The 26,846-nt window shown below is 33.2% G+C and overlaps 2 protein-coding genes across 3 annotated transcripts in view; one reads left to right on the forward strand and one right to left on the reverse strand.

Annotated features, from left to right (window-relative positions):
* The first annotated feature begins 2,740 nt into the window (after window positions 1-2,740).
* LOC125059379 (inhibin beta B chain) lies at window positions 2,741-13,894 on the forward strand. The gene is made up of 5 exons (XM_047663783.1): window positions 2,741-3,152; window positions 9,752-9,858; window positions 10,455-10,673; window positions 11,153-11,428; window positions 11,799-13,894. Exons 1-5 carry the CDS (start codon window positions 2,843-2,845, stop codon window positions 11,958-11,960), a joined length of 1,074 nt encoding a protein of 357 aa, XP_047519739.1. The 5' UTR covers window positions 2,741-2,842; the 3' UTR covers window positions 11,961-13,894.
* A 1,495-nt stretch (window positions 13,895-15,389) lies between these two features.
* The window catches only part of LOC125059150 (chloride channel protein 2), a 73,482-nt gene continuing 62,025 nt past the window's right edge, over window positions 15,390-26,846 (reverse strand). For both annotated transcript variants that reach the window (XM_047663422.1, XM_047663421.1), the window contains exons 17-24: window positions 26,651-26,744; window positions 25,945-26,086; window positions 24,963-25,086; window positions 23,844-23,960; window positions 23,308-23,403; window positions 22,707-22,793; window positions 18,580-18,747; window positions 15,390-17,238 (exon numbers count right to left, since the gene is read on the reverse strand). In XM_047663422.1, the coding sequence (XP_047519378.1) occupies window positions 18,592-18,747; window positions 22,707-22,793; window positions 23,308-23,403; window positions 23,844-23,960; window positions 24,963-25,086; window positions 25,945-26,086; window positions 26,651-26,744 (816 nt within the window). In that variant the 3' untranslated portion in view covers window positions 15,390-17,238; window positions 18,580-18,591. The remainder of the gene's footprint in view (window positions 17,239-18,579; window positions 18,748-22,706; window positions 22,794-23,307; window positions 23,404-23,843; window positions 23,961-24,962; window positions 25,087-25,944; window positions 26,087-26,650; window positions 26,745-26,846) is intronic.

Below are 26,846 nucleotides of genomic sequence, written 5' to 3' on the forward strand. Positions count from 1 at the left end.
TTTCAGTTATTATATTTCAAGGTTAGTTATTGTTTTTTGTTGTAGTAATATAAAAATGGTTTTATCAAATATTAAATAATAACTTTTAAAGTGTGAGGGGAGCAACTATGGATATCAGAATACTCAATCTATTACATAATGATGAAACGTGATTCTCAATAGTAAATAAGCTACCGCTAAACCATTGTACATCGGTTCGAAATATCACGAATAAAATATTTAAAAAAAAACCGTTCAATTGCCGATATTGTATTCTTGTGATCGCGCGATACAAAAATACTGAACAATATTGAATGGCTAATTAACATCGATAAGCGATCTCAATTGCTAATTATGATATTGCAGGCTATTTACTCATGTATTTTGTCAAATCTTTGGATAATTATTTTACTATTTATCTTTACTGATTTTTTATTAATTTTAAAGTCAAGTCATACCGAAATCATTGTTTTACGTTGTGTTGGGAATCTAAAAAGACATCTAGAACAGTTGAGAACCCCGTAGTAATACTTAACAAGAGCGTACTTGAGATTTAAATATATTAATTGTTACTTTATAATTAATAACTGTATAATTATATTCTGTCATATAGTTCTCGGCAAATAGGTTATCAAAATAATTGTATTAAACATTTATATAATTTATAGTACATTCTAAACTAAAAATAATTACGTAGGAGTGACTTTACAAATCTTTTCCTAATAAATTTCCAAGCGCGAATAGAACCTATATACAAATTTTGAGTCTTGAGAGACTTTGGTTTAAAGAAGTTTATTCTCATTAAAAACACATGTAATTTTGAGAAAAAAATATTAAAAACATAATAAGTCAAATCGCCACCGTCGCGTCGTACGCTGTTATTGCATCAAAGTCCATTTCTCAAAAAACTACGCAGGCGTATTCGAAACGGGTCGGATATTTTTGCGACCGTATTCGGTTTTTAGGAATATATTAATAATAATAATTTATTTTCTCCCATATAATATTTGGTGTATGCTGTTTGGGTGTGTGTGAGTGAGTGTGTGTGTGTGTGATAGAGGGAGAGGATTTGTACGTAGAAAATACTTGTTTTAATACAATTATTTCACAATCGTTGTTTGTAATTGTTCCTAGAAAGGTATTCATGGCTATATGTTATACCTTTTCAGAATCCCTATTAAATGCGCCAAGAGTCAATTTTCGGTAGAGTAATTTTTTTTCACAGTGGAGTCGGAAGTAAACAAAAAGTTATGATTTGAAAAAAAATTATATCGTATACCTTAATATTATCTTCAATACACTCAATAATAATCAACTATAAATAGTTGTGTAAATATATAAATAATGTCTAACGCAAGAATTCATCAGTACCAACCTAGTGGACATTATGAGAATATAGAAACGCAAAATAAATTATAACTCTGCAGGGGTTGTTGAGCTTAGAGACCTCCCGTAGAACAATTTTTTGCAGCTGATGACCTCATCTATCTCCTATTTGCGTTTGATCCACGACTTTTTGACCACCCTGTATATAGATTAATGTTACGCTACCCCAGAGACTGTTCGGTTTTCCGAAATGAAAACTTTTTAGGTTTTCCTGTGATTTTTCTCTATATAGACCTCAGAGTTCAAGTTAGAAGTTCTTAACTAACAAATAAAAAATAGGGGTTGATCGTAGAGTAGAAAATATATAATAAGAGTTGTATGTATTTTTATATGCTGTATCATAAAAAAATTACAACAAAAATAAATAAATAAAAACAAAAAAAAAAATGTTTGGGGTGGGTTATCACTTAGGGATTTGAAAGATAGATAGTAGTCGATTCTCAAACTTACTGAATATGCATTAAAAAATTCATAAGAAACGGAGGAGCTGTTTCGGAGGACTATGGGAACATTCTGACACGAGAATTTTATATATATAGAGATATATATATTTTTAAATGTTTTTTAATTGTAGGATTATCGGTGTAAGTATTATTGTGTCGTTCTATCGCATAAGTAGTAGTAAGGTAGACTAATTATGTGGAAATAAATAAATGATTTTTGCGACTTACAAATTCAAGGTCCCAGAACGTGACGTTAAAATCGTGGTCATAACAGTCTTACACGTTGTCATGTGATGATAATAATTAATAACTTTCTTATGTTTTATTAACTTCGCAACAATTTGAACTTTTATCTTAGGTTAATGAACGGCGAAATTTAGAAGGCAATAGCCAGGAACTGGGTCTCTCTTTGGCCTTTGCATATCTTTATATAAGCACATGTGTATTCGGATTGGGCATATTTTTGTATTATTTTTAATCCGGACAAACGAAGAACCAATTTTTTAGTTTATTGAATTGGCAGTATATAACCTGTAAACTCTAAATCTCCAAAATAAGGCTTTTTTGATATCAAAGTGAAGATACATATATTTAAAAAGTTTAGTTAATGTAATCTGCCATGTAATAAATCAATCAATTTACAAAAAAGTTGCGTCATATTTCCTCGCGGTAACGTGTAAGTTTTTGATTTAGCAACAGAATCATAAATCTCTAGCGACCTCTTACCGCTAAACTAATTAAATCGTATTACCTCTCAGGTCAATAAAACAAAACAACGCAGCTAAATAATTTGTTCTGGTATCTACAGTCCATTGTCCATGAGCTGTACTTACTATCTGTGACCTCAAGCTAAGAAGAATGTTCTTATCGTTAAATTTTACGGAACACCCCTTTGGACTTGGGAAAATCTGTATCTGTATATATATACGCAGAGAGCGCGAGCGCGTTCAGTCGCGTACCGTACGTTACACCGCACGCATGTTTCTAGATCTTCTTTCATATTTCAATTGTCTTAGACGAAGGAAATTGCCGCGATGAACCGTGCAACCGTGTTTTTTGTTCTAGTCAGCTTAAGCATAACGTGGGGGGAGATGGGGACGTGTGGGAACTGTGCGAAAGGGGACCTAAGTATCACTGAACTAACGGAGGCCAGGATCCAGTTCATCAAGCAGCAGATTCTCAAGAAACTGAGGCTAAATAAGAAGCCAGCTGTGGCTGTGCCGGTGAATAGTCTGCCGATGCCGGTTGCCCAAGGGCAGACGTTAAGTCATGGTACAGATAAACCACCAGAATTTGACGATTATTATGGAAGAACTGAGCAGAAGATTATATTTCCAGTTGAAGGTAAAAATTTGAGTTTTTAAGATATTTTATGAAACTCTCGTTTCATTCAATATTAGAGAATATGCAAAGATATAAACGAATAGTAATTAAGTACTTTAAATACCTAAACACAATATATGGTTATTTTTTTAATATATGCAAATTTATAAATAGAGTCAAAATCTGCGTATTTAATCTGTATTATTATTATTATTATTGCTAAGAATTTGACTAATTATTCCATAAAGATAATAGTCTAATAGTAATTATGAATAATACCTCTAGTGTGCTTATCTTAATTCTTATCTAATAAAAGCATTATTATAGTATTTATCTTATACTAATATATCATAATAGGAAGCATGAGATTATATTATCTAATTACTGTTTATTATCGGATTATATATTAAACATAACTATATCTATGATTGTATATTATATGATTATATATTATAAAATCTAACAGTTTCACTAATTATATTGTATATTCGGAATTGGGTGGATGGAATATTTCACATTCAGGATCCAATTTGCTATTTTATAATTTCAGTTCCCTTAGTAAAACATTCCCAAAATATATAAGAAAAATTTACTAGGCTACGAGGCGTAGCACTTCCGCTTGAAGCTCTACGCAGACTCGTAGGTCCTCTACGATTATAGTAGATTCTTTTCAAATCATTATTTATATTTGACTGACATTTGTGTCTTGACAGGTAGTTTATTGTTTCATTTTAATGATATAAGGTTAAAACGATCAAAATGAGGTTCAAATTACTAAAAATATTCTAAAATAAAATAAAAAAAGTTTATAGGTTTTTTTTGGTTACAATAATTAATATATCTACTTAAAACTGTTTGTTTAACTACAATTATTATTTATTTTAATTACAAATAGCCCAATATCATATAAGATATTGTTCAAGTCCATAAGAATTTAAGTGCGTGCTTCTATTATGACGATATGTCAAATGGCATAGCGCAAGCATGGTCACAATGGTTGCGATTCCTTACGATTTCCTAGTAAACCAAAAACTTGGCGATTAAAAGAGTGGAAGAATGATTCTTACCAGATTCTGATTTGGGGACTGGTAGTAAATGCAAATTTCTAATTAAATCTTCTTTTTTTAAATATTGATATTCATCAGTGATAAATTGTTACACATGTAGATGTGTAACAATTTATCACTACATTTAGGCGAAAAACCTTATAAACTTACTATTTGAATTGTATAATATATTTGGCACAAAAATTAACCACGGTTTGGTTTAGCACGTTCATAACTAAGAAAATTCTCCTGGAATTAATAACAACACTAAAGACAAATTCCTTTGTAAACCGGGTCACAGATGCGCTAATTGTTATACGCGTATAACATTTTCTTTTTATATTAACCTAGAAATGGTCATGTGTTCTGATGTAACAATTAATTTACTACATTCACTTGTTACTGAACTATGGACTTTTGAACACGCGAATTTCTTACAGACTCTGCATTTTTGAACTTTGTTTATATTTTTAGCTGTACTTTGAACCAAATAATTTTAAATAATCAAAACGTTAAATATATATTATATATTTAACGTTTTATATATTTCATATTATATATTTCGTTTTCGTTAAATATATATTATATTTTTAACGACAGTTTACGCGTTCAACTATTTTTATAATTTTTCTGTTAATCCTATATTTTTATAACTATATGTTTTAAGCAAAATAAAATATTTTTTAAAGTTATTAACCATGTTAAAATATAGGCCATTATTGTTATACGTACAAATGTTTTATTATTTTATCTAATAGTAGTTTAATTAATACAATAAAAATTTGTCCCGATAGATAATATGGGTCAAATATGGTCACACAACTACCATGTGTAAGCGCGTGCTCAGAATCCGATTTTTATCATTTGTTATCTATTACAGTTAGAGTAATTGTACTTCAACTTGTTAGCAATACATAAAGATTAAAATTTATAAGGAATTTTAATAGAAAATATTTTGGAAGGCCAAAATCTCATCATTTCACCCATCTCAATTCTCTCATCAGTTTAAATATTATGAGCTTTTGATAGGTTACTTTACTCGGCTAGAGAAAGAGAAATCTCAACCTTGTCTTCGAATTATAGTCAATATTAATAAGATTGGATTTCAAAGTGAGTTAGGTACAACATATCGTCCTGTAAAAATCCGAAAGTAACTCCAAGGGCCTCTTTGATGGCATGTTGGACTAACTGGGGCTTGAGACAAAATCACCTTTCGACAGGCGTGGCCCAATAAAGCTAAGCGAATTTGTAGGGAATGACATTAGCTCACGCTTTGTCACGTGATCGTTTTCATAGAAATTCGTTTACGACTGTCGAAGAGTGATTTTGCCCCAAGCCCCTTAAGTGGTTTTAGTGAGTGCAGCTCAGAGAAGCAGAGTGCCTAGGCTTAATCGAATGCCACATACCTCTACCGTTACCTGGACAATAAAATTATATTTCGTGTCATTTTGAGCATAGGTTTGGAGACGGATCTTTCGTTATCAAAATGGAGCGAAATGTGAGCAATTAAAAAACCAATTATTATATGAACTATTGACCCCACACCGATCTATTAATGAGAGTTTTTATCAAATTGATGATAGTTATAAAACGCGTGCTACACACATGATTATGAACATCCGAGTATATGGCTATCTACACGTTCACCCTACGATTTAAAGTTCAATTTTACAGGCAAGACGCGTGTTCACTTTATGCCAAAATAAAAAAAAATCTTTTACATATTTCTAAGTTTTGAAAAATCGTCATATAATCGTATAGTAACTTTATGGCAGTAGATGACACTGCCCTTAACAACGGCTTTATCATGGGTGACATTGACTTAAAAATCTTTTTTTTAAAGTTTAAAACCGTATTTGACAGGAAAATATAATTTATTTGAAAATGTCTATCGCAGAGACAATGTTTATTACGCAGTTAAATGCTGTGAAAACTGAATAAACTACTGAATATAAATGGTATAAATTAGCACTTAAGCTGAAATGACGCTTGTGATGGTGACGTATGTCGGAACATGTCTCGTCATAGCGCGCGTGACACGTCGACAATGCAAAAGTTATCTAACACGTAGCTTGAGGTAGTGATCACGCAGTCGAGGAGTGACGTATCTGTGGAATTTGTAGGGTTGTCAATGGTGACATTTGAGTTCAATTTTATTTGAGCTAAGTCTGGATATTCATAGTTGCTTCACACTTTGAAATTGATGTTTCATAAGTTTCTGTATTTTTTTAATTTATATTTTATTTTTATTTTCTATTTTAGTTACATTTGCCAACAAGTGCCTGTCACATACATTTTTTTTTATTTGTTAATATTATGATGATTATCTTTATTTAAAATGTGTTTATAATTTTTAAATAATTAATGTAAGAAATATCAATAAAAAATATTTAAACAAAAAATAAACTATCAATATACATGTTTTGTTTATTCTAACTTTAATACATTTGATTTTTCTTAATTATCCTCTATTTAGGGTCGTCACAAGCATAGGCGTTTAATGAAATTGGTCTTTTGGTTTTGGTATAAGTGACAACCTTAATAAAGCGTGCGCGACAGACGAGATAACAAGTAGGCTGATTTTTGACCTTAACTATATTTTCACTAAATAACGATAAACTATCTAATTAATTTTTGACACTCATCCGGGTTCAATAGTTTTGTAAGAATTTTTTAATTCCGCCACTTTTACAGTTTTTTTAATTAAAACACAACTAATTTTGTTACAATTTGACAATTTTGGAAATTATCATTAAAAAAATATGTTCCCTGACTGCATTTCTTGCATTTGTTAGGAAAGCAAAAGCCGTTTTGAACTATTCTTAAAACGAATGAAATGCGATATAAGTTAAGTTGCTGAGATATTTTTATTGTAAGTAATAATTTTTTTTATCCCGTGCTGCGAAAGATTAAGTATTCACAATTTACATTATAATTCTTCATAGACGTCGTGCACGCCTTTTTCTACTTCATACAAATCATTGCCGTTTTTGGGAGCTGTTTTTTAACTAAATCTGGTGAGTTTTCGTATAAAGAGATGTCAGAATTAAGTTTCGTTTTATACAACATTAGCTCTATCTCAAGTTCATTGCCTTAAGTATATTAATTACTTAATCCGTGTTTTTTTTAATATTATCTTCAAGGTTAATATTCTTTATATAGACGAAGATAACTTAATGGTCAGTTAAATACGCCTCAAATAACTTCAACCTCAATACAAGTTTATTTTAAATTTAAATGTACATACATTAATGTTTCGAGAGATACCCGAGTCTTTGGGTGAGATCTAGTATTGTGTATAAAAATGTACCTTAATAGATTTCCAAGTAATTTTCAGATGGCTTCGGAATAGGTTCCGTCCCAATAAGTCAAACCAGAGACAAAAATGAACCTAAAATAACCTTTAAACTACCTTACATAATTAAAATTCTCCGAATATAAAATCTACATTTGATTTATAGAAGAGTGACCGCCCATAGACACTCACATTGCCAAAGGGCTTGTAAGTGCGTTGCCGGCCGTTTAAAGATTAGATACATCTAAGTGTTTTCTTAATCGATTGTTTTTACGATATGTTAGCATAGTATTGAAGCCTTTTTCCAATATATATGTGTTTGTTTTATTCAACTATCTCTATAAATACTTTACAATACGATCCGGATCTTAATTAGGGGTCTGTGAACACAGTGACCCTTCACTAATTGGACCAAGGAGCGTCGCAAAGGCCGCGTCCGATAAGCGACTAGCTGTTATGCGTTTAATCGATTTGTGAGTTCATAGGTGCGTTCTAGATTTATGGAGCGTCTAATACCTTGATGAGTTTAAGAGAAAAACCGCGAAATTATTTGCCTTTTTAGGTCTGGGCTTCAGATTTCTGCATCTGTTTTATGATCATTTGTCAATCTAATAGACAAGTAGGTGATCAGCCTCCTGTGCCTGACACACGCCTTCGACTTTTTGGGTCTAAGGCAAGCCGGTTTTCTCACGATGTTTTTCTTCACCGTTCGAGTGAATATTAAATGCGCACATAGATAGAAAGTCCATTGGTGCACAGCCGGGAATTAAACCTACAACCTCAGGGATGAGAGTCGCACGCTGAAGCCACTAGGCCACTGCTCACTTATTATATAAAACGTTTCATATAATCGTGCAATAAAAAAGTATTCAGCAGCAATTAGCTCTATCATAATGTATTATTACGAATAATCAAAATATTCGTTATAAAATTGGTTTTGAATTTGACCACTACCGGCGTCCGTAAATTACGTGAGGTGTTTTTTTTAATTTTCTGTACCTCCCTCCCCCCCTGGTGAGATGTCGTGAGATTTTATTCAACCCCCTCCCCCATCCCTCAATCTCACGTGAGTTTTACAAAATGTGGGTTTCTTACGTAAAAAAAAACAAAAATGCTTCGTGCTTTTATTTGCGACTAGTAATCAATATTGCTGAGAGTTTAATTATATAATACAGAATTCGTACTTTTCAGCTCGAATAGCTTAAAAACAAAATAAGTGAAATGTTGAGCGTTTGGGTATGGAGTTAACGGGAAGTTGCAGAGATGGCCTTTAGGGTCAACCGTTTTCCTATTTTTTTTTCAATCAGAAAAAAAATTGCGTGATATTTGCCGAGACCCCTCCCTCCCTCCAACGTAAGATTAAATGAGATTTGACTCGACCCCCTCCCCCCCTTAAACAACTCACGTAATTTATGGACGCCCCCTAACCTGCATCAAACCTTCCATTTGCAGGATGTGCAAACTTAACGTCAGTATGTAAATTATCAACATATATGCTGGGAACTACATGTTTACTTTTTCTTCCGTATTTATATAGGCGCAATAAAGTTATCAGTGTCAACGTGCGCACGAGTTCAAGACGTGATATTGTTTAATAATAAAAGTTAGATGTTAAAAACCGACCGCGTGGATTATAAACAACTCATTATTAGTGTAAACTGTGTTTATCTCCGTACAATGTTCCAAAATAAACATTGCCAAACTAATATATATATCAACGGTTTTAATGATTTTTATGGCAAGTAAATGAACAGTCTTCTGTTACGAAACAATACAAAATATCGCCCTTGAGACTTTAGTTTAAATTAAGGGTTATTTTATGATCTCTATTAAGCTATAAAAATATCCTTTGTTAAAGTATTTTTGAAGTGAAAAATATATTTTTAAAATTAAAATTTCGTAAAGGAAATATTCGTATTTTATATTTTATGCAAAATAATTTATAGAAATCTCAAATGACGAATTGTAAATTAAAATGGCACCTGTTTTTAGAATTTTTTTTTTTTTTAATTTTTATTAATTTTCGACACTTAATATTTTAATGACAATTAAATTCATTAAATTCCTAACACATCTTCCTTTTTCCCTCCCTCTGAGTCTCAGAAATCTAAAGTTTTAGAATTGTATAAATATATGAAGAAGAGTTAAAAATTAGTTTGCCAAAGAAATTTCACTGACATGTGTACTTTGTATGCACGCACTTTTTTATATTTGTCTTGGAATATTTTACATACAAAGCGATTGATAATTGTTGACTTATTGTAATATCATTGTTACAGGGGAGTGTCTTACTTCCGGCCGATATCCGTTCACCTGCTTACAATTCGAACTTCCGCCGGATGTGGAACCAGAAGAAGTGACTGTTGTTGAACTATGGTTTTATAAGGTATGTTTTTTTTATATTTCTCCAATAGGTACTTACAATTTTAACTAAATAAAATTAAACAGTGATTGTCGCTTAGTTAATCTTGTATATTTCAAATTGCGCTGGTGCGGTAATCACAACGCTGATCGTTAACAGGTCTTTGCACCTATTATACATGTTAAGGATAACATATTACTTTTCTATGAAAAATAAAAAAACGTGTGTTCATGTACACGCGTTAGAAGTTATACTTCTTTGGCGTAATTTTATTCGAGCACTTTAGTATGTACAAATCATTTACAATAAACACTGTGTTTTTTATTACATTGGAACGGGTTTTCTCGTATAGAAATATTTTTTTGATTTAAATAAACACGACTCTGAAAAACACTACGCCATGACAGACAATGAAACTTGTCGATAAAACAGAGCAAGCGCCAACTAGCGGCCCAGACTGTTTTACCGACGTTTGAACAGATATTCAGGGTATCGGTTTAATTTATTAATTATTATATATATTATTCATTCAGGAAATCATTTTTTTAAATATATACACAAGACAGGTGTTTAAGACCTAGGCCTCAATTCAATAACTTAAATCAGAAAATATTTTTTAGGAGCGTGACCCCTTCGACGAATACAACCAGACTTTTGTAATATCGGAGGCAGCTCATTGGGATAGCCAGCAGCAATTCAAAAAGACGAAGCCAATCGCCATCAAAGAGACGGATATTGGTGAGGGCTGGGTGCGTGTGGAACTGGCGTGGGCTGTCAGGGTCTGGTTGGAGGGCAGAGAGAGGCTTCATACATTGCATGTTGCGTGCAGAACTTGTCAGGTTAGTTTGGGGTTTTGATATGAGATTCTTTTCAAGAAAATTGTTATTTTTGGAAAACTAAAGGCTCACAAATGCTTTTAAATTAACATAGAACTTTTCTTAGCAAAAAACGCCGCGTAAAACACTACGTAATTAAATTAATCTTATTACTAAATTTCGTGTGAACTAGATACAGATAATCGATGTAGGTTTGGATGTACATAGTTGCTCCCTTCACATTTTGTAATCAATTTTCCTTAAGTTTTATTAATCTTTGAACCTATGTATTTTTTTCTCGTCGTGTTGGTTATGTTTGCCTATATATCTTCTATTTTCTCTTCATAATATGTATCAATGTATCAGAGCGTTGACAAGTTTTTGTAAATAAAATCTATAACAATTTTAAATATTATTAACATTGAAAACGTAAGCTATTTAAACTGACTACTACGCAGAGCTTATACTTAAAACTTTTGTTTAATGGGATACCTTTATTGCAGTTGCGCCGAGCACCGCTCTCCTTCCACGAGAAACACCGTCCATTCTTAGTTCTATACACTAAATACGCTGGTAAGCGACGCCAGGGGCGCGCACTAGAGTGTGGGTCTAATACCAATGAGTGTTGCCGAGAGCCCCTATACGTCAGCTTTCGGGAACTGGGTTGGGATGATTGGATCATACGTCCAGCTGGATACCACGCTTACTTCTGCAAAGGCTCGTGTTTACCAATTTCTGCTGTAACTAAAGCGGATAGTTATCATCATAATATTATTAGGGTGAGTAGACAGATCAGACCTGTTTAGAAGTTAACAGTCAAATGACCATAACACGTAGCTTTTACAAAAAAAGTGATTTATCATTTACACTTGAACTTAATTTCGCTACTTCATGGCTTTATTATAAAAAAAAACTTCTCGGGCCAGCATACCTGCGCTTGCGCCATTGCACAGCACTAGTGTATTCGAGAAAGGCGTTAGTCGTAAAATATATTTTAAGATTAAGAAAATTGTAAATACTGTACACTTGATTATTATGATTACTAATAAAAATATATATAAGAAGATTATCACTGTACTACTTTTAATCAGCGCCACGGCCATGCTATTATTTTATTGTCCTGTCTAATTTAATATTTTTTTGTTACAGAAATACTTCTATTCAGTATCGAACGATAAAAAGGCAGAGTTCAAGCCGTGCTGTGCCCCAACAACGTTTAGTTCGTTACAATTACTCTACATGGATTCCAATAACACTGTGACACAAAAGACTCTTCCTAATATGGTGGTAGAATCTTGTGGGTGTATGTGATACTCAAAATGTCCACGTAAAGTAACTATCGTTTATTTAAAAATACTCAATCAACACATCATCATTCATACGGATGACTCCAGTCTTTAGAAAGGTTGTACTTATGCCCGACGTTATGAAAGGCCTAGGTCTGGTCACGGTGCACTTTATATTGGTATGCACATGGTGTCCCTCAGGGTCCCGAATGTTGCCATTTTGTTAACACGAAAAATCTGGGAAAGGACAGATCGCGTGGTCCATGTAACATAGTTGTTTTAAATGTAAAATTGTGCATGAATGTGAGTCCTGCTTAGGTTAACTAGAATGAAGTGTAAGTTATTGTAATTTAGGTTTTGAATGGTTTAACTAGTTAATTTAATATCGTTTAGGAAAACTATGTGATGTAGTGATACTTAGAAAATATTTCGCTAAATATTTTATTTATAATAATTGAAAGATTTGAATACACACAACATTTTTGCTTACGGTTTCTCATACCTGTTATCTTCAAATAGTAATAGTACATTTATATATTATGCAGAAGTGTTAGCATAGTGCCTAGACGTGTGCTTTCAACTCTGAGATCTTGCATTCCGACTCTGGAATTATAACTTAACTTAAGTCTCTACTTGCGATGTCGTCTGTCAGGTAAATATTTCTTTAGATATAAATTTAACCTTGACTTAGTTATATCAACGCAATTTGATTTATCGCATACGTGAGTAAGTTAATCTGTCAAAAGTTATTATTTATCTACTTAAAATGTTTATTTAAAATATCATATATGATATCACACCGAGATATCAATCCAATATACAAGTTCTTATAAATCACCTATAGACTCAGTCGAGATTTGTGACATTCGTATGTCAAAAATGTCATTCTCTTAGCAGCTCATATTCTGTAGGCGCGTATATGTAAACTGAAACTTTGTTATTATTATGATGATCCAATAAGTCCACCGAAGCTTGTGCGTTATTGTTTTGGAAACTGGTGATCTTCAATTGATGTTCATAAGTAAATAGATAATATTTGGTTTGATTTGACAAGTTACATATATTTCGTCAAGTCATTTAAATCGACGAATTATGGATTTAATATGTGAATTTTGATAATAATCTATATTAAAATGGCACAGATAACGTGGAGTTGTATATTTACTAAGGAAACATGAAACATCTTTGCGTGACAAATCGTGGTAAAATATTTCAGAATCGTGAAATGTTATGAAATCTATATATCAGATATGACGTTGTGATGTTGGGTGACGATTTATTTCAAATTTGGACAGGAAGTATTTTATCTATATATAATCTAATAGAACCTAACTTAATAAATGTAGGTACTCTTCCTAAAAAATAAAATATTGGTCGTATTCATAAGAACTATACAAGACTTAGCGCTAAGTGCAACTCCTGTAGTAAAAAATGAATTGGATTTTGACGTTTACGCTTCTGAATACCAAATAACCTAAAACCAAATTAGAATATTTTGTCACATTTATTTGTGACGAGAGTGATAAAGACAAAACATTTGTTAAGGCTATAGGTAAAATAATATTAACAATGACCATTTGGGAATTATGTAAGCATTATTTCAAAGTAAATAATAATTGGTTTATGTAATATTGATTATCTGTAGTTCAGTCGGTCAGGTGATGCAATAAATGAATTTTGTGAATCAGAAATAATTAGTACAAGTTATATCAATGTTTACGTTAAATACTTACAATTTAGTAATAACATTCATAAAATCTAATTCACTTTCGTCTCTTTCTGTCAAATGGTATTTACGCTGTGATGAAAAGAGACTAAGTCCTAGGGGATTTTCTGCGGTTGACATTATTTAATTAATTAGATTACAAAATCTGTACTTAATATTAAAATTGTAAATATTATGTAAGCGATCTAGTATTATAGCTCTAAGTAAATAGTGAGAATAAATAATGTTAAGTACCTACTGCGTATTTTTTCCTTTGCCAAATTTCCCAATGTATTTTCTATTTGTTAACAGTATTTGCCAATAATAAATGTTTACCATTATGCAAAATATTTTTATCCCATATGATAGTGGAATTTGGTAAGGTAAGGCCTGAAAATGAGAGAATGAGAGAGAACACATAGATACCTATTTTACTATTTTCATTCAATGAAAAAATCTTTCATTCATAGAGCAGACGAATCCTATAGAACCTGGTATGCGCAATCTAATTGTTATATTCATTCTTGAGAGATGTCTTTGAATTAAACTCTGACTGAGTAAAATATTCCGATGTAAAATGTTAGCCGCAAAACTATTTTTTGAAGTTTTACTTTTTTAGGCGCGTTATGAAAAATTTTACGATGCGCGCGCACCGTGACACAAAATTAACAGAATGAAGTTGCCCACGGAAGATGCTACGGCATTGGACATAATTCAAAAACAATATTCGAATAATAATTGAATTTATGTTACACTTAATGTAAGAGAATAATAATATTTATGTATTTAATTTTTCAAATGTAAACTGAACTTTATTGACTATAATGACTCCTTTTCCAGTCTTTGATTATTTAATTGTAATTAATTATTTGCATGCAATCAAAAACTATTTTTAATAATGCCAAAGAAGTATAAGTTCTTACGCGCGTACATAAGTACACGCACCCTTTTTTGATACAAATACTTTATAATAATCCAAAAAATTATATAACAAGACCCTTGACTTATGGGATTAAGGAAGGGTTAAATATAAATAAAAAACTGGCAAACGTACAACACTTTATTAAAAGCAACATATCACAAAATGCATCAAATTAAACAATCTATACTTACAACTATGTTTTGGCTGACGTGATTTGAAAATATTTGCAATTCTTAATATGATTAGTAATAGTTTATAGAACACTTTCAATGCCAGAGAGCTCGCGAGTGCGTAGGCCTTTTAGAATTGGTACGCTGTTTTGAAGGACCATAAGTCGAATGGGTTCGGAAATACTTCAGTGGGCAGCCGGTTTAAATAACGCTCAGTTGTGGAACATTGTGTGAAGTGATAAATAATCAAAACAACATTTACTTGAAAATACTTTACAGTACAACAAATCAAAACTAATACCTTTAAATGTAGTAGATAAAAAAACATTACGTTTTCTGGAATATTATATGGTCTGGTTTAAGATAATATTCGGGTCTAAGATAATATTAGGATCCTTCCTATACATGATGGTACAACTAGTGACGACCTTTTTTTGTAGTTTTCGAGTTATAATTTTTGTTGTGTTTTTTGAATGTTTTCTGCCGTATGTAATGTATCGCGGAACATACAAAGGCTATTTTCGTACACTCCCAGGTGTGAAGAATCTAAAATTTTTTTATTGACGTCACTAGTTGGACCACCTGTATATAAATACTTCATATAAAGACTAGACACTCGAAGACAAAAAGCGCCTTAATTTTTTTGCGACACTATTGTAATAAATATTTCGCCAGCCAAATAATGTAAAGCGTAAAGAAATGGCAATAAGCCAATATAAGCAAATATATACATATACGTCTCTTGGTGCTAATCCGAAAACACTAACATTCTTACCTAAAAATCTCAAATTTAGCAGCCTTATTTTAAAATATAAGATCTATATACTATAATACAGATACCGGCAAACATCTTGAACAAATGTCCTTGCCTGCGCAGAAGCGATTTTAGGTATCACTGGGAGAGAGGGCGGTGGTGCGCGGCTCACGTGATTGGTAAATCAGTTGACGCTTGTGTTCCGCGCTGCGCAAACTTTCCCCACTCCCTTGTTTTATGTTCAAGATGTTTGCCGGTATCTGTACCAAGGGTCAGGACCAGTCTGTTGCACATATTACAAAGGCGTTGCGCATACTGAATGCTGCCGACACTATCGACATCTTTTTTTGCAGAGTGAGTTCACAGTAGCGATATTGTGTATATTTTATTATATTTAATTTTGTACATTATTGGTTTAGTACAGTAAGGATAGTGTATGTATTTTTTGTAAATATACAAAATATACATAAATAATTAAATAACCAAAAAATTATATGCATATAATATGATTTTCGGGTTATTTTACGGTTACAATGCTATATTGGAATAAAACTGTTTACATAAAATGACACAGTTTTTTAATTTGTATAAAAGTGCCATACGAATTTTTCCATGTACTGTAGTACCTTGGTAACAAAAATGTTTACAACAAAAGAAGCAAATATTAAACAACAAAATTAGCACCATATATACCTATATAGTCTATACATTTCACTATAATCGTAAAATAGTTCGTATCGCGAAGGAATGGCACAATTCAAATAGTTTTTATTTAAGCATATAAAAACTATTTGAATTGTGCCATTCGAATAGTTTTTATATGCTTAAGCATACACAGTTAACACACAATTTGTATAAGATCTACCTAAAATTGACTCATTGCATTGTTTACTTATCGACTAAATGTTTTGGAATGATTATTATGATCACAAGCCTTGGAAATGTTTATACTACAAGCCGTTTAAATATTGGATTTAGCTCTACCTATACTAACATTTTAAGAATGTTAAAAAATATAAATAATGCTTCCATATTACAGTGGTACCTTGATAATCCGGCCCTAACATATTTTTTTATTTTTTATGACCCTACGGAACGCCCATTAAAGCCCAAAAAGACACGCATATTTGATTTTCTTATTTGGTGATTACGTCAACAGTAATTATTTACTTTTTTTCCCACATTACCCACACATTGTCTATGCTTGAAAACGAAATGCATTTTCGAGGATTCCTATAAAAAATTAATACGTTTATGTACTATTATTTTTCAGAGCTTTGCTATATAAATTGCATTAAATCTGCTCATTAATACTTGAAGATTATGTTACTATTTTAAAGCGTAAAATCATTTTCATATTCAAAAACACTTTACTAAATCAACTACGGTGGTATTTTGGATGCTGGTACGTATTGGCATTTCAATTAATTCCAATGGGTAACATTTCTTTGAGATACAAGCAATATGACATACGATCAAAGTTACGGAACGAATTAAACTTGTATTTCGAGGTACCACTGTATATGTAACGGCTTGTTTATGCAAATGCAAGAATAATTTGCACAACCATTTATTAACTGAATTTTATATTTTAAATGCTGCCAATATACCGTTCGACACAAATACCTAATACCTACCTATGTAAAACTAATCGAACGGTTGAATATTTAATAAATATCTAATGAAAGCACCGTATTAGAAAAAGACTATCAATAATACTGTTTGTATGAATTTGCGACACTTTGTCCATTTCTGAAAAGATAAATATATGGTTATTGTGTAACCCATAATTAGAGACATTAATTTAATTAAATTACGCAATAACGGGATTTATGGTGAATTTAATTATGAATTAATTATATAGACGACGCATTTTAAACTAAGTTGTCGGGCAATAAATGTCACTGACAGTAGGAATGTGCACGCAACCCGTTATCGATACTTAGCTACCTGCGCACGCACTCTGACTCCTGATTGGTCGTTACGAGTAAGGGTTGTTGTTTTTTGAAGTTATACTTGTTTTGGCGCGATGGAGAAAAATGATGAGAGTGAATTTTTACGATGCGCGCGCACACCGATACCTAAATTCTACATCGTAAAGTTAGTTCTAGGTGGCATGAAATTCGATAATAATGTTCGTAACAGTACAATTAAACAGTGTGAATAAATAAATATTATTTTGGTGTTATTAAATCAATTTCATATACGACGGTGATAGTATTTACTAATAATTTATTATTTATTAGTTTATCTATATATATTGAATATTAGTGAAAAACTGATTTGAATAAACTGTTTTGAGTGCATTTATAGATTTGAGGTTAATTGTCGGTATGTATAATTTATTTACATCGTTAATTAAAAATTATTACATTATTATCTAAAAAATATATTTTTTTCGTTTTGTTTTTCCATACGCCAAAGAAGTATAACTTCTAATGCGTGTACATAAGTACACACACTCTTTTCTGTTGCGCACGCACAATGTAGAATTTATTTATTAACGTGGTTTTCAAGAAATAGTCACTAACCCTCAAGCGCGGGCTGCAATTCACGTGTTTCTGTTTTGAATGGAATTGTAAACTAACCCCGAGAAATTCTTACGCACATCACTACAACTCTATTATTATAACCCGAAGCCTCAGTTTATAATGCGTCGACTATAATAATAATCAGTGGCGCTATAACCTCTTTTAGGTCTGGGCCTCAGATTACTGAATCTGTTTATATCGGCAAGTAGGTGATCAGCCTTCAGTGCCTGATACACGCCGACTTTTTGGGTCTAAGACATGTCGGTTTCCTCACGATGCTTTCCTTCACCGTTCGAGCAAATGTTAAATGCGCACATAGAAAGAAGTCCATAGGTGCACAGCCGGGGATCGAACCTACGACCTTAGGGATGAGAGTCGCACGCTGAAGCCACTAGGACAAAACTGCTCTAACTAATGCGTCGACGATAATATAAAAACTTTATTTATGTTGCAAGATAAGTAATACTTAAGTTTTGAGCAGAAGTAAACATTTATGATAGTAAAATTTGAGGTAAATTAGAGTAAGTTTAAGCCAAGTTTGAGGTAAGTTAAGTTAACTTACAATAAATTATTTTCATGATTTCGTGAGTCTCGCTGTGTCACTATCACTTGGCGGTGCTGGTTCCAGTGACTGCACTTTGATCATCACCGGTGATGGACTGGTAGGCGGTGATGGCCGATTGGCCGGTGTTAACGCGCCAGAGTTGACGTCTTCTATTGCTTTGCGTAGCTGAAACATAAGATATTTATATAAATTTAAATGTCCTAAACATATTAAATATTGATGTAATTACTCTATAAAGGAAATATAATTGAAGATTATATGATACAGATTTTGTATAACGCACGATGAAAACGTTCGTTTCTATATAATATAACGATTTTAAGATGCAAGAAATTTTAATTATTTTTTCAAAACTATTTTTTTAATGTGATTACATGTTTATAATGGCGCGTCTAAACGGGCCATGTTTTGCTGCAATTGATGCCTGCACTGTTGGCAACTAATTGTCCGGCCATTAGAAAAATATTTTAATGCAGCTGATGGCCGAACAATCTATGGCTGGGCAATGTGTTGCAATATGTCTGCAATAGTATGGCCCATGATGCAGACTCCTAAACGGGCCACACAAACCGGCAACAATGGCTGACGAAATCACACTTGTCCCAGCAGCTTATATTGTTTTAAAAAAGAAAAAGAAGAGATTGTGCATTCGACCTTACTTAAATAGGCGTGAAACTGTAGACAATTTGAGTCTAGAAATAAGTCTTGATAATAAATTATTCAAGAACTATAGGGTATTTCAACAAGAACTTTGTTTTTCAATTGTGGCCACACCGAGAACGTGATAGTTTTGACATTTAGTTTTTGGCGGTATTCGTAGCAGGTGCTTTGGCAATTATTACAATGAATTCAATTTCGCTCGAAAATCGCATTAAAATAATTCAAATCCACTATAAAAATGGTGGTTCTGTTAAAGTTACATTTCGTAAAATTCGTGATATTTTCGGCCAGCATAATCGTCCTTCTGAGACCGCTGTTAAGAATTTGGTCGCGAAATTTGAGTCGACAGGCTCGGTACAAAATGTGCCAACACCAACACGTGTTCGACCGGGTCGTTCAACAGAAAACATCGCCGCCGTGAGCCACAGTGTTGAAGAAGATCAAAATTTGTCAATTTCACGACGTTCTCAACAATTGGGGTTATCCAAAAGCACAACATGGCGAATTTTGCGAAAGGATTTGGCTTTGAAGCCTTACAAGATTCAACTGGTGCAGGAATTAAAGCTGATCGACCATTCAAATCGCCGCAGATTCGCTCAGTTCATTCAGGAACAACCTGCTGGTTTTTCTGAAAAAATCATTTTTTCAGACGAAGCCCATTTTCATTTGTCAGGGTACGTCAACAAGCAAAATTGTCGCATTTGGGCTTCTGAAAATCCTAAAGCAATTATTGAGAAGGCTTTGCATACTCAACGTGTTACTGTGTGGTGCACTATGTGGTCTGGAGGCGTGATTGGGCCGTTTTTTTCGAAGATGAGGCTGGAAATGCGGTAACAGTCAATGGATCACGGTATCGCGAGATGTTAACCACTAAATTTTGGCCTATTATTGATGACATGGATATCACTGAAATGTGGTTTCAACAGGACGGTGCCACATGTCACACAGCCAATGAAACGATCAATTTATTGCAAACCAAATTTCCCGATCGCATAATTTCGCGAAATTCAGCTGTTAAGTGGCCAGCCAGATCGTGTGATTTAACACCACTGGATTATTTTTTGTGGGGCTATGTTAAAGACAGAGTCTATACGGAGCCAATCGAATCGATTGCAGCCTTAAAACTCAAAATCCGTGATGTCATTAACGAAATAGACCCTCCATTTTGCCAAAAAGTGATTAAAAATTTTGATGAAAGAATCAACATCTGTCAGCGTGGTCGTGGTGGACTTTTGCCAGATATTATTTTTCATTCATAATTGCCAAACTTTTCTCTTTGTAATACAATAAAAATTTTATTCATTTTCCTCTAAATTCTTTGTTTTATTTTGTTTTAGAAAACAAAGTTCTTGTTGAAAAACCCTTTAGAATGTCAAAAGCAGTAATTTTTACGTATAGTGCTTTTCATGAAAGAAGTCCCGCGGTGATTTTTGGAACTAAATTTGACAGGTCGGCAATGTTGTCATTAGTCGATGTTATCAAGTTCGTTTGTTGTGGTAGATTTTTGTGAATTTTTAACTAGCTTAGTGCATTTTAAAGATTGATTACAATGCCAAAAGTTGTAAAAAGTTCGGCTCGAGAAATGATATTAAAGGTGAAAGAGTTCTGTGAAGCGGAACATAAGAATCAAGGTGTTTTAATATCACTAAACAATGTTCGGAAGAGAGTTGCCGCCATAACAGGTACTTTTTAGAGTTGCCATTTAATTTTTTTTTGCTGTATTGATGGGACTTTTATGATATAAATTCGTTTTTGCGACAAAATTGAACAAATACATAACGTGATGAAACTAGGTAACTGAAATTAAAACATATATTACATATTACATAAGCATTATAAACTTAAAGTTACTATTATTTTTAAATTTTCATAATTTAATTGCAGGTGTGTCAGAGAAAACTGTAACAAGAATTACCAACGAAGGTATAACAGCGGCGTGTATTTGGAAAAAAATTGTAACCCAACAATTATGCATTAAAACTCTGAACAAAAAATTGTATTGTTTTTCTTTACCCTATTATCTCATCTTTTCCCTGTAAATAGGTAGAACACCGCTAAAATAAGTAAATAAAAATATACTTTTTACATAACAGAAATATTGTTTCATCTAAGTATGCAGAAAATAGTATTATTTGATAAAATAAAATAGGTAAATTCTTTACTCATAAATGGCAACATTACGTCATGCGATTGCAGCGCCGCGTCTGGGGGACTTCTTTCATGAAAAGGACTATAGTAATCTAACGTCAAATACAGCTGATCGCAAAACACAGAATATAGCAACAGGCACACTTCACTCATAGCAAACGTCATGTCGCGTAGAAAAGGATACACTGTGCCATAACAAAGAGAGTGACTGAAACAGCAATAGAACTGGCTGTGCAATATTGCAGTTGAATTCGATAGCCTAGCGATCGTCCGGCCACCCATCGGGGCAATATCGGCCATATGTGGCTATACAAAACATGTTTGTCTATATGGCCGGGACATTACTGCAATATTGCAAAGTGTGGCTGCTATTGTTTGCAATGTTGCCGGCCACAGTGTTGCAGCCATCAGTTGCAGCAAAACATGGCCCGTTTAGACGCGCCATAATAAAATTAAGGTAGCTAATCTAACCCAAAAATGCAATACAGAGGAATACCACAACTTTTAAGTGTTAAAAAAATTTATAAAAGCCTTTTATTTAAGATTCTTTATATTTCTATTTCTATCATATTATTCTTTCTAAATATCTATATGCACTTTTTTGGCAAAGACCTCCTCTAAATACCGCAATTTCTGTCTGCACTGACATCTCTTACCACTCTCTGCCATTACCACATGCTGTTCTATCTACCTTCTAAATTGTCTTTCTCTCTTTTTATTATTTATCTTTAGCACGTTTCTATTCCTTTTGTCAAGTGCCCCGCCCATTTCCACTTAAGTTTATTTATTTTCATTGTGGTTAGTTTCATCTGAGTTATTCTTTTTAATAGTGTATTTCATCTATTCTTCTCTTCCCTATCATACACTGTTCCGTGTTTATATATTTAACATAAAATATATGAATAAAATTTAATAGCTATATCGAATCACTGAATCGATTTTGAAGAAACTTAAACTTTCTAAGTTGGAATATACCTGATTAATATGTATCATTTGTGGACATATACTTGCGAAATGCAGTCTCAAACATTAAATTTCAAAATATCATATGCAGGTCAGGTTATCAGTATGGGAGCGTTCAAGTATTACGTCACGTAATTTTTGGAGATTTTTGACCCCCCCATGTAACGCGCCGTAACGTTTTTGTGTACCCAATATGTAGTGTAAAGTACTGGAAAGTCGAAAATAATATTAACAATAACGCGTAATAGGTACAATCCCCGCTCCGCATCGTTACGTTTTATAAAAGGACCCCCCCCCCCCCTCCAAAATTCCTATACGGTTTATTATTTTATTGTATTTGGTTTATAACGAACCTCTTTAAGCGACACAACTCCTATAAGTCGTCCAATGGCCGTCACATAAGCTCTGCTTACGCCCAGCGTAGAGAATAATGAATGTACCTGAAAATATATATTTAAGAAATGGAATAAAAACATTATTAATAAGGCAATTTTTTTATATATCATATATTTAACGAAAAACTTTGTCGATATAAATTACCATATCGCCTTTTAAATTTTTTATATATCTCTTCAAAATATTTTTCAAAAAGAACATTTCATCACAAATTGAACTTTCGTAATGATGTTGCTTTATTAAAAGTCTCCCTATCAATCAAACCCAATTGCCCTGTCAATCTTCAGACTATAGAATATAGGGCTACGATCTAATAATGTGAGAACTACAGAGCATATCTAGTAATATATAAATAAGATACCAATATATTAAATTTTCAATTACGTACTTTAGGTTAAGAATCATATTTTTGAAATTTGTTGTAAAGGTTATACAAAAAGTTGTTAAAAGAAATAGGCAGTAGTGTTTAAACATCCGGGTCGACGATTTACGTAAGCTATTTAATATCTCCGACGGCTACATGGTCGGGGAATTATCTAGAAAACATTTAAAACGTACTTTGAGTAAGGATGTCCGTTCAACGAGCTGGAATGGCGCAGGGTCAATATGGCATAGATAAAGCGTTTCGTCTTCATAGTCTGTGTCATCGGGGTTCTGAAATATTTTAAAACAAATGTAAATATCGCGTACATACAGAAACTTATATCTCATGTCAAAACCCAAAACATTTTTGGCGTACGGAAGTTAGACTTAGCGTTGAGTCTCATTTCTGAATCTTATACTTGGATTCAAGTTTTTTTCTTTAAGTAGAATTTTTGATTATTATAATCTTGACTGCATTTTTGGGTAAATTTGACATTGAACAAATTTGTAAGAGAAAGTTCGCGTATGTAAAAATGTGTAGGAGTGGCTGCGCATAAAAAATCTTTTTTAATACATATTCAGGACTAAAACATATGCTATGACAAAAAACAAGACGTACAAACTAGATAAATGGTCCCGTCCCCACCATGTAACAACACCCAACATAAAATAAAAAAAAATATATTTTTTTTTTGTCTACACAGCCTTAATTTTACTTAGACTTCACTTACCATATCCCGTTTACGAGCAATCTGCAACATTTTATCAAAATCGATCTCTCTGGCCATCTCCAGTTGCTCCCAAGCCTTCTGGTCTTCGGGCGACATGTCGCACACACGTTCTCTAGGCTAAGTATCAGAAAAAATGTTTTTAACATTATTTATAGAGCACTTATGTAAAATTTATAAAGTTTATGAGGGAAACGACAGTGAGGCAGGCAGATAAAAAAGATCCTGCTATATCCCGCTAAAGCTATGGAAAAGCGGTACCGTTATCTAACGGCCGTAATGTAACGTTGGGTGACGTCACCCATACGTTGTCTATAAATAACATAACGATAACAGAACGTTGAGTGTCACGTTTTTCGCATGTAGTGGTGCGCATATTTAATTAATACAATGGCTTGGACGAGCGAAATGACGAACAATTAATTGATTTTGTTAAAAATCATGAAGCTTTGTACAATATCAAATCCAAAGAGTACAGACAAGCTCAGATGAAGCTGAAAATTGGAATTTCGTCTTCTGATGACTCTTAATCATCCAAAAATACTAATAATGCTATGTCCAAATCGTCCATTTTTCACCAGTGGACGACTAACGCTCGAGTGAATACTGAGTGACTACGATTGAATACGGTCACACTACTTTCTAGGAAGCCACCGTAAAGACGGCCCCCTATCAACAACCGTAAAATGACGGCCGTTAGTTAACGACACCGCTTTTCTAGGAAACCGTAGCTTGAAAGGTAGCGGGTCCATAGTGGATTCGAAGCACTAGAGAACGCCAAGATTTGAACAATTTTGAGGGGGCCTTTGTCAAAGGACAAGCTGTAAATAAATAAAATCAGTTTGATGATATTAAGTGTTAGGGCTAATTTTGGCACATTTACTTTATATTTAGCAAGTGGCTTAAACAGCATAAAAGGTTTAAAAAAAAGAGAAACAAAACAAAAAAAGAGAAGATAATTAGCACATTTGTCTACTTGTTCTGTCTTAGATAAGATTACCCGGTGTTCAAACGCACGACCTGATGATTGAATCTCACCCTAGCATAACACTGCTTTATATGTAATATTAGTATTATGGAATATAAAATAACTTGCAGGTTATTTCTTCACAAAGTACTTACCAACTGAACTTTCTTGTTAATAGAGGGACTGCGTTGCAAACTTCCCATTTGGTCTGACAATCCACCTTCCACATCTGGTAAAAGAGTGGATCTCTTGAAGATGGCTTCGAATGCTGCACGTATTCTGAAATATATCATTAGATTTTATAGTCTATAATAATCAGTCTATAATAGGCTATTTGACAAGTATTAAAAAACATTTTTTATAGCATAGGGGGCAGAGCCGACGAGATGCCCAAAAAGGGCAGCAATTGCCGCACATAGACACCTATTTTAGTGGGTGCGTTGCGGCCTTTAAAACCTTTACCATTTCAGATTATTTTTTAGTGAGTATAAAACCTATACAAATTGTTTTTAATTCTTTTCGCTTCTCTAGGGAAGATGGCGTCGCACCAGTCACTTTGACGTACAATAAACACGTACACGTACACGCCACAGATTCTAATGTACTACTTCATGATTTATTATATTATTCTGTAAAATAAATAAATAAAAAAAATAAACAAAATTTTTGACGTGTTCATTCATTCACGAATTCATTTTTAAATTAGACAAATTTGTATAATAAGCTGAAAATATAAAGTAATGCGTAGGAGTGAAGGTTTTCTGCAGCGCAGGGGGACGGTGGGGTCGGTCTCACTTCTTCATCGCTCGCATCAGATTACGTTACTTAAAATTATTATTATTTAAATAGTGGTTTAGAAATTAATAGATTCAGAATAAAAAAGCGACTAAATCAACCTCCAAGTAATGTTAGATAGGCGTTGACATTATTTACATGCTCCGATTCATTCTCTGTGACTGATGTATACAATCAATATTGTTAACTATGAATTGTTGGATAAATTAATGCAGCTTAAAAATGCTTTATTAAATTAATGCCTTGTTTTACACAGATTACTCAATAACACTTAATTTTTCATATTTTTTTATAAATAAGAATAGAACTCTTGAAGTAAGTGTAAATTATAAATTGTATTACCTGGTTTCAGCGCCAGTAACAGTAGTGTATACAGAGGGGTGTGGCAACGTAGATTGGGGCGTGGGGGGTGCCAGACCTCGCGTAAGGGTAAACGAATTTGTCTTCTTCAATATGGACTTCGGTCGGAAGAGCTGGCCTGGAGCTGAAAGAGATCCAGTGTAAAACTACAGTCTATATCTGTTTCGTGATAAAAAATGTAACAGTAGGCGATCAGCCTTCTGTGCCTGACACACGCTATGTTTCTATGTAGCGTTGACACAGTTTACGCATTAAGATGCCCGTTCGGTTCGTTCTGGATAAAGTCCTGGCTAACTAAGCTCCTTCCAGAAGCTCAGAAGTTTGCTGGGCACTTCGCAGGCTTTACGGAGCGACCACGCATTCTAGGACTACCTAGGTGAGTGATTCCTCTGCACTGAAACAGCCTCTGCAGAAGGCACTGTCCACGCTACCGGACACTCCATCGGTTTTTAGGTGTCAGAGAATTTCCTCATGATATTTTCCATCACGAGCGAGAGTTAAATGCGCACATAGAATATATTATCGCCATGAAAGGACGATTTGAGCGTCGTACGCGCACCTATATATGTAATTTAACTAAAACATAATAAACAATTATTTGATGCAACAATTATAAAAAACATAAAACATTTTATGATTGATTCATGAATTATGTTTTCTCAAAAACAAAAGTAGATACAGTACTAACCTGGTATAAGACCGCTCTGGTCTTGCGATGTAAGGGAGGTTCCTCTGGTCATTCCAGAGCCAGGAACTTGGAGCATATCAGGCGCTGGTGTAACCTGAGGATTTACAAAATTAAAGTTTATCTTTAAAAAAAAATTAATCAACTCCAATAAGTCACGAGCTGGTTTGGAATGGAATATTTTTAAGATATTTAGAAT

This window comes from Pieris napi, chromosome 19 (genome assembly GCF_905475465.1).
Source record: "Pieris napi chromosome 19, ilPieNapi1.2, whole genome shotgun sequence".
Taxonomy (NCBI): Eukaryota; Metazoa; Arthropoda; class Insecta; order Lepidoptera; family Pieridae; genus Pieris; species Pieris napi.

What these genes read in the sequence shown, in the direction of transcription:
- LOC125059379 (XM_047663783.1), top strand. Translation starts at nt 2,843, where the DNA reads ATGAACCGTGCAACCGTGTTTTTTGTTCTAGTCAGCTTAAGCATAACG. An exon ending in TTGAACTATGGTTTTATAAG is followed by an intron (nt 9,859 to 10,454) that starts GTATGTTTTTTT and finishes AATATTTTTTAG; the next exon opens with GAGCGTGACCCCTTCGACGA. An exon ending in TTGCGTGCAGAACTTGTCAG is followed by an intron (nt 10,674 to 11,152) that starts GTTAGTTTGGGG and finishes CCTTTATTGCAG; the next exon opens with TTGCGCCGAGCACCGCTCTC.